Here is an 8881-nt window from a genome sequence, read left to right as displayed (position 1 = left end):
TGCTATTTTTGCCGTAACATACTTATTTATAGGGTGTAAGTATGAATTCTTAATGAAAAAATCTGAGAATGATAGCCCTAAGTTGAAGATTCTCAAGGGGCAAGATGGCTCTCCTTTATTTGTATAACGACTATGTTATGATACAATTTCAAAGGGCCAAAAAATAAAAAAACAGTGAACTCGACTGGGATATTTGTAAGCATGCAAGAATTAGTATTGGTTTATCAACTATTTACAGCTTTCTATAACTATTCATGGCTAAAGAGCTGTTTCTAGTATTGGATCTCCATCAGTCAGTGGTTGGTCTTGGGCAACGTATTGCAAGTGCCAGTTTACGTAGAAAGGCATTTGTTTGTAATTAAGCTTATAATAATAACAATTGTCTAATGCTAGGGATCGAAGCGCCTGCCAGAACACAGACAATCAATCAACCTACAATGGAATAACACTGCAAGATCATAACATAAAGTTTAAAGATAAACAAAAGATTTTTACGTGGTTTAGCAATGTGCCTACTCTATGAGATCACACCAGTTTCACTATCACTCAAGTGATTATAGGATAATAGAGTTCCCAATTAGAATAGTTACCCAAATTGGGATCCCAGCCCTAATAGGACTCTAGTGGATGAGACTTATTATAAGTGGTTTTCATTTAAACAATCTCCCACTTGAAGACTACTTTGAACTCTATTCTTCAATATGTAAATTTCCCACTTGAAATGTTTGTCTACAAGTGTTGTTATCTTAGTAATACCATGAGCTGTGTGATTTTCATCAGCTTCTTAGTGTAGAAGGCTAACGGAAGTTGAGCAAATGTTCAACTTTTCAACTATCACTATCTCGGTAAACATGTCCATTGCATTATCACTTGTGGATTTTGTCTAATAACACTTTCTTCTCCTCTACAAGCTCTCTGATGATATTTGATGTCGATGTGCTTAGTCCTTGCATGGAAGATGCTATTGTTTGATATTTCAATAGCACTTTCATTGTCACAATACAATATGTAAATTTCCAGTGTCCCACCCAGTTCCTTCAAGAAAGATTTCAGCTACAACATCCTTTTGCTATCTTCATTCGCAACAATGTATTCAACCTTTGAAGAAGAAGAATTTGTTACTGATTTTTATAATTGAGACTGCCAAACTATTGTTGCACTATTAATTGTAAATACAAATCATTGATGTAATTAGTTTATATTTTTTATCTAGAACGTTTGATGCAGCCCAATCCTATTGATAGCAAGGTTGCTTCCGTCATCGGAAGGTTGCTGTTATCTTGGACGAAAGATCTCTCTCCTCTCATCCAGAGCCTGGTGGACGTGTTCTGCTTCATCCTTGGTATCCTCTTGTATTTTTGAGGGCCATTTCTCGTCGTTGATGAAAGCTTGTCGCTTAAGCAGGTGAATACAAGTATATTGATGTTATTGTAGAAGAAGAGCGGCTCCTGATCGACGTGGACTTCAAATCGGAGTTCAAAATTGCACGATCGACCAAGAGCTACAAAGCAGTATTACTATCTCTCCCTTCAATCTTCGTCGGAAAACCCGAACGGCTTCAACAGATTGTGGCCTTCGTCTCGGAGGCAGCGAAACAGAGCCTGAAGAAGAAAGGCCTGCATTTGCCACCTTGGATTTACTTTTGGATTTTTATTTTTTTTTAACGTCTCTACATCGTGCGAAGATCAAAGCTTTGTTGGCAACAATAGCTCCGCCTTCAATTAAGCGCTATGTGATCTACTTCGGTATCTTATTACAATATGCTGCTGCGTCGATAGTGATTTCTCTGGACATTGCTCTCTGGATTCAAATTTAGTTCTAGCATTTTTGCTGTCATCTTGTTGTTTCTGTGATCTCGTTTGATATTGGTTTCTTCTGGCATAATACTCGTATGCGATCTTGCTGGATATTGCCTCGTATCTTGGTGATATTGCACTCTTCGGCAATCTCAGACCAGTGACCTCTATTATAATTGTCACCTATGGTACAATTGCCCCTTGTGGTATCTCGTGCATGCTGTTAGACAATACTTGTCTCGTTGCAAGTTTTCCATCTCGAGCTGATCATATTCTGTTAGGAGTTGTTGTTAGAATTCTGGACATTATTCTCTGGACGATCTGGTATTTTTGCTAGCATCGAGGTTATTTTGGAAAGTTGCTGGCATTGTTAATCTTCTCTGGTAATCATTGGTAAGGCTCGGGAGATAGCTGCGACTCAACGGTAATGTCATTCCAGAATTCTAGAATTGCTCTGTTATGTTGAAGGAAGTTTACCTTGGACGATCCATCTCCTTGCTGGCATATCTTTGGAAGTTATATCTCTGGCTACTGCTGGCATCTTCCCGTAATCTTTGCTGCTGCATTACTGTCCGATTTCCATCCCGAGCATTGCTGCGTTGCTGATCATAATCTCTCAGCTATTTATTTCTTTCTGGAAGATTACCTTGGAAAGTAGTTGCGTTGCCTCTTCCAGAACATCGCTTACTGCTGTCATCTTGCTCTCTGCCGGGTGGTTTATTTCTGGAATTTGCAGAATTGGTTCATCTTGCTGAATTGGTTCATCACAGCTCATCTCGCAATCTGATTATATTCATCCATCGATTGCTGCAACAGGTTTGTGTTTTTTGAGTTCTAGAATTCAGAACCTTACTCGGATTATTTGGCTATTATTAATCTGAAACAGACTCGGCAACTCGTCGGCTATCTCCGGTTCTGAAGACCAGCACGTCATCCATCTAACTCAGACTCGACTCGGTCTTGACTCAACCCATTATGCCGAGTTACTACAGTTGCAAGCACATTACTGAGTTATTACTGCTCTATTTGCAAGCTTTTCTCTTATTAATCTGAGTCTGATTCAGCCTAACTCGGATTGACTCAGTACTAACGAATTCTGACTCAGACCAAGTCAACTCGGACTCACAAGTTAGCATGGCTCAGCTAACTTGCTCTCTGCCTCTGGTATATTGGTCTTGGTCCTGAGTATTATACCGATTCTTCCTGCAACTCGGCAATATTGGTCTAACACCGACTTAGCATAACTCTGGCTCACTCACTCAGGACTTGGATCCTTGACTTGGGCTTGATTATTACCTTGGATTATGCTCAACTTATTACTTGGTGCACAACTTCCTTATTCAAAGATGAACTCATTGTAGATTATTTTATGTGTCCTTATTACTCTTAAGGACTTTCATTATTCATGGGTCATCCGCTGCTATATAACTACATATTGTATGTGTTATTTGGGCATTGGCCTATTGTCGTAGATGTTATTGTGTTTCTTTGATTGAGATATTATTATTTAAGAAGAACTCCTGAATTGGTTGCCTTGGGTTCATTATTTGCTGATTGTTATCGGCATTAGTTTATCTGATAAAAATTAGAAATACTTAGGAAAATAAAACACACGATGACCTTGACTTCTTTATCTTATCTTCCTCATTACCCATTATCCTTTTATTATTTGGCAACTTTCTCCTACTATCCTTTATTTGATTACCCCTTTTGTGTGCATTGCTTTGGTTGACCTTTTATATATATATATATATATATATAGGTGGTTCAAGTTCTTTGAGACTTTTTATTGATACCCTTGGTTTTTTATAGCCATTTTGTGAATGACAAACATTACCCACTTTAGTGATTACTATCAATATATTTGTTCAAAATTGTTTGAGGTTAATTTTGACTTATGTTTTATCACCTATTTCTACCATTTGAGAGTATATGCTCGGTTTCATACTTATCCTTAGGACACAGTGATTGAAGAGCTAAAGCTTATTACTACATCTATGTTATTTGTTTCAAGTTGGGATCACTGCAATTACCTCCCAATTTAAGAAAAAGTGTTAGAAGATATGATGTAATTAAAATATCATTAATGTAAATAGATTATCATTGATGTAATTGATATATGTTTTTTATTTTTTTCTTCACTCTTACTAGTGTGAAGAATATAATTATAATATTAATACTTTTATCATTTATAAATAGAACTTAAGGGGAGGGTTTCGACTAAGTCCATAACCCTATTTTTTCCCCAACATGTATTCTCTTCTTTACCCAAAATGTAATCTATGGAGTCCTGAAAATCAACATATAGGTGGACTTGAATACCCTAATGCATAAACAAGTCAAAAAATAACTTTCAACATAAAACTAATTACAACATATGCCACTTACTCTCTTAATTACATGATATACCTCCTAAATGTCTTCAACAATGGTGAGATTGAGAGAGAAGACAAAGGACGAAGGTGCAGAATCCAGAGCCCCTTGAGGAACTTCCCCTTAGGTTCAGCTTAGGGGAAGCTCCTCTATTTAACATACTTTGTTGTAACATTTGCATTAATTTAAAGAAGTGGGGCATCAACATGTATTTACTTTGAAATCTTTTATTTATTTTGGTTGAGTATAAGTAAACAAGCTTAAATGCATTTGAAATGACTCTCAATTGGAAACATCTTATGGGCATTGCCTCCTACCTACAATGCATTTACCTATAGTATAATCGCTGCAGTTCTTGAATATGATTTTTAAAGACCACCTTGGCATCCTTCAAGCCCTTCTTACATTTCTTCACATGGTCTTCTAGTTTGTCCAATGCCTACTCTCACTTATTGTTAACACCCGTCTGCACCTGCTAAAGTTTGGTAACAAAGTTGCCAAGAAATATAATCAGAATTCAAGCAACAGAGCAGCAGCTAACACAAATGCTTAGAACTGGCTCATACTCACGCAAAAAGAAAAAGGTTCTCCTGGGTCAATCTTTGAATCTGGAAGAATTTTCCGGACTGCATTTACAAGATCATTCACGTGTTTGTCTTCACAGCCTACATACACAAAAAGGAAATAAATATTTTTAAAGAACCAAATATATTTTTTGGATAGCTAAAAAGGAACTAAATATATGAAGAGAATTGTTATCATCTGAATCCAAGAGCACAAGAAGAATTACTAATAGATTTAAGTGCATTTTCAAGCTGGAAAAGGTAGTCTCTGTTAGGTCCTGATGGGCCTTCAGCATTGACAATTTGTCTGTCGGAAAAATTGATTTAGTCAATTAAAATTAAAGATAAAAGACATCAAGAAAGAATCAAATTATAAGGATTAACTAAATATAGCAAAAGCAACCATACATTGCCATTTCTTCTATTGATGCAGGTCCCAGGTAATTGTTATTGACCTTCTTGTCAGGTGAGCCAATATACCTAACCGATACAAGAATTAGATAGATCTTGTTGCTCACTTAGGAAAGTAAGGTGTCTGAAAGTGAAATAAGGTTTGACATGCTGCCACTTACACCAAAACTCCCGATACTGCAGGAGCTGTAAGAGAATGGTCCTGGAATTTTTATAATTACTTCTCGTGAGTTTGGGCGGTAACTTGTGTTTAACAGAGGAGAGTGAATTGAACTTACGGTAAAGAAATCAACATATGCCTTCATATCATACTGCTTCTCTCTTACTTCTAGATACTGCAATTAGAGGCAAAGAATATGCAAGTAACAGAATCAAGAACAAAATAACAATAGCCACAGAACGTAGCAAAGAACGGTAAGCAATTCAAGCACCATGCTTGCAGGTCTTAACTTGCCCTTAACACCAAAAAGCTGCCAAGTGTTGTGACATAATTTCAGGGAAAGCGTTGGCATTATGAGAAGATAAAAGCCAAATTTTCCTTTTAAAAAGTTGCTACCCATAAATGTACAGACAGCATGTGCATAGGCTATGCTCTAAGGTGATTATCAAGACAAATGTTTACAGTCATTATGCAAAAGTACTTGGAAATTCAAAGCCTATCTTATTTACTGTGGGATTCCTGTGTTTAAAGCAAGCTTTTTGGTAACTCATAGATGATATACACATGGACGTATCGCAATAAAACTCAACTATTCAAGTAGTTTTCCTTGATTTTATCTAACAAAACAATCAACATCACATTAAAATTTACTAAAAGTAGTTGAAACAGAAACTTGATTTTGTACTTCTAAATGCCAGAGTCATGTAAAAGGGCATATCAGCATTCCATCATTTGGAGCAGTGGAACCTCTCACCCATGAAAGATGTATTTTAACAAATGGGACGATATTGTATGCCTCTAACTGCTGATAAAGACTTGGAGAGAGAAAAGGTGCTATTTATGACACCAATAGTTGGTAAGAGAATGCATCTGATGTATCTGCTCTATAAGAGCTTCTTACTTTTGTATCATGTTTGTACATTATAGTGAAATCCTTTCTGCTCAGTTAACACTTGTATTGTCTCCAATGAGTTGGGGTCAGATGGATCTTTCTTCTTCAATGTAAACATTTTTCATTTCCATCTTCAAGTGCCTGAGTCCAACTCTTTTCTCACTACTTCCATCCATATTTGACCTATATGCCAGTCTCTCAACCAACATTGTCATAAACCTTTCAACCTGTTTATCTGTACCTTGAGAGAACATTTTCCAACCTTCTGAAACAACTCTTCAGACATCTAGCAACATCACATACATTTTTCCTATTCCTACATAAAAGGGATTCCAATGTGAAGTTTAGGGTTCAAGTCTCACCAAGGAGTACGGGATGTAAAGTGATTATATGTCAACTTTCAAATAAAATACATGTAACCACTAACACAGTCCAATCTGAGTAGATTAGAGCTCTGTTGCGCATTCCTGGTCATCACTTTCCTATCAGCTCAGAAATATCTCTCTTTACAATCAGTTTTTTTTTATATAATATAACAACTATTTGTTTCATCCAGTGATCGTACAACCATAGCTGCATTATGTAGAAGTGAGCAAATATTTTCTTTCTTAACTTATGAAATTTATTAAAAAAATTAAAATGTTAGAATAAGAAGGGAGAGGCTACGCTTCAAGCATGACAAGGAAGGGGGAATGCTTCCCCAATTACAAGAGACTGCCATGTAACACCATCCTTGCCTTATAGTAAATGTGAAAGTCTAGTGAGCAAAATTTATTGCTAGTTAACAGGAATATTGTTAAGCATTCTACCTATACAATAAAAGACGTGACAAAAAAAAAATGGTCCACAACATAAGCATTCATTTCTCTTTAACACAACTAAATGAGTTTTTTAATTTTTCTCTTTCTTCTACCCATAAGAAGAACAAGATTATGATAGCATGTACAACACACCCATTTTTGCATATGATTTTTTTACGATAAAATTTTTCTATATCTTGCACATGGCCAAAAAAGTCTAAATCATTGTACTGCAAAATGATGTGTATAATGAGTTAAGCATCACTTGAAGATTCAACAATAACACTCTTGAGCACATACTGACAGAGCGATCTGTTCATCTTCCTCTCCAGAAATCCTATATGCAGCACCCCACTGAATTGGAAAGGAATAAGGCAGTCAATTCATATAAATTTAATAAGTAAATGAACAAAGTACAATGTGCCAAAATCTGAACTAGCAAATACCAAAGCTGAGTCACATATAGTGAAGATGGAATCAGATACAAAAAGCAGCATTAGATTTATAAGATGGTAAATTTTTTGAAAAGGAAACCGAGGCTGATGTGACAAAATAATGGGAATAGTTAAACGCCATGTATCAGCAAATTGAGACTGTCATTAAGTATCAAGACTCATACAACTATGAAAATAAATCACAATTTCTGCCAGGAGTGCAATTAGCTCTGACGGTAAAATCATCACATAAAAGAAGCACTTATGAGTCTTAAGATAGAAATAGATCTTCTTACCTCTGGTTCAAGTTTCTCACTTCATACAAACCATGTATAAAAAACCAATGAGCAGCAATAAACCTCAGATAATTCTAAACCAAGGTTTCACGTGTTGGAATCCTTCAAGGTGCATCTAAAATAGCCTAAAATTGTATTATGTAGAATAGCATAAATACATCAGGGTCTGACCTGAGGGAAGATTTGACTGAAAATCTGTTATAGGAAAAACATGACATATTTTCGAAATTTTTACAAGGAACGTTTCCTTGGAACAGTATACAGATGGAAGTCGTGAGTAGCAGAGAAGAGGCAGAAACTTTCCAAATCCACATACTAAATGACTTGCTACAAGTGACGGTTCAAACAATTAGAAGCGCTTCCAAGTAAAATTTATGATGTTTGAAGATGATGAAAATGTATGTGATAACTTTATTATTATTATTTTATAAAGGATAAACCTCACAGATCAGCCGCCTGATTCGACGATGTGAAATATGAGACAAAAGTCTCAAGGTAACAGACCACAATGTTACAAAAGTAGATCTAATACTTGGACAACGTTCATGATGCAGCACCAAAAGGAAAATATTTGCTCAAGACAAATGCTAAAAAGCCAAGATAAAGCTAAACAGAGCAGCAAAGAATAAGTAAAACAACATAGGGGAAGTTTGAAACTTACACAGACTTCACCTTCTGCAGGCTCTAACGTGACTGTTCTGCCTGGATACTCAGGAGTTCCTCTATGATCTGTACTGCCTGGAACATTTGTATACATCATGACCCATCAGAATGACAGAAATAAAAATATGGCTAGAGAGAGAAAGAGAGATGCCTTGGTAGAACACACGTCGATATCCTTTGATGAATCCAACGAGCCGTTGATCAAAGGGGAAGCCTGTTTTCCAAATGAGAGAACCATAGCCAAAAACCCACAAAACCATAATCTCCAGGCAGAGTGAGAGAGGAAGTCGGAATAGTGGTGGAGCCTGCCCTCCGATGGTTTTCTCCGACACACGTCCACTAGAAGCCTACTGGAGCCTGGGTAGTGGGTACCTTTAACAGGGAGTTTATTGGTCCAGAAAAGCCGGCGACGGCTGACCGAGATTCAATTTCGGTACAGGCAAATGGACTCTGTTGCAGGATGTATAATCATGCAATGGATGGCAGGATTCCA

The 8881-nt window shown here is 36.6% G+C and overlaps 1 protein-coding gene across 4 annotated transcripts; it reads right to left on the bottom strand.

Moving 5' to 3' along the window:
• Positions 1 to 4323: 4323 nt before the first annotated feature.
• Positions 4324 to 8881, bottom strand: LOC137936892 (gamma-glutamylcyclotransferase 2-3). Of its 4 annotated transcripts, none has more exons than XM_068781843.1 (9): positions 8540 to 8881; positions 8387 to 8463; positions 7296 to 7349; positions 5422 to 5478; positions 5305 to 5345; positions 5141 to 5212; positions 4960 to 5039; positions 4736 to 4834; positions 4324 to 4644 (listed from the first exon to the last, which is right to left on the bottom strand). In XM_068781843.1, the coding sequence occupies exons 1-9, from the start codon at positions 8646 to 8648 to the stop codon at positions 4625 to 4627; spliced, it is 609 nt and encodes a 202-aa protein (XP_068637944.1). In that variant the 5' UTR covers positions 8649 to 8881; the 3' UTR covers positions 4324 to 4624. The 4 variants fall into 4 exon arrangements, with proteins under 4 accessions (XP_068637944.1, XP_068637945.1, XP_068637943.1 ...); XM_068781844.1 differs by having other exon boundaries at positions 4324 to 4641; XM_068781842.1 differs by having other exon boundaries at positions 4325 to 4641; positions 4740 to 4834.

This window comes from Aristolochia californica, unplaced genomic scaffold, assembly GCF_029961685.1.
Source record: "Aristolochia californica isolate CCGP_79_NKW_82.1479 unplaced genomic scaffold, dmAriCali1.0.hap1 SCAF_7, whole genome shotgun sequence".
Classification (NCBI taxonomy): Eukaryota; Viridiplantae; Streptophyta; class Magnoliopsida; order Piperales; family Aristolochiaceae; genus Aristolochia; species Aristolochia californica.
This window is presented reverse-complemented; position numbering and strand designations above follow the sequence as displayed.

Excerpts from the sequence above, each read along its gene's own strand:
- LOC137936892 (XM_068781841.1), bottom strand. The coding sequence starts at position 8,648 with ATGGTTTTGTGGGTTTTTGGCTATGGTTCTCTCATTTGGAAAACAGGC. Across the intron at positions 7,350-8,386 it reads CTGCAGAAGGTGAAGTCTGT|TGGGGTGCTGCATATAGGAT; the intron begins GTAAGTTTCAAA and ends TTTCCAATTCAG. Across the intron at positions 5,040-5,140 it reads TCAATAGAAGAAATGGCAAT|ACAAATTGTCAATGCTGAAG; the intron begins GTATGGTTGCTT and ends TTTTTCCGACAG.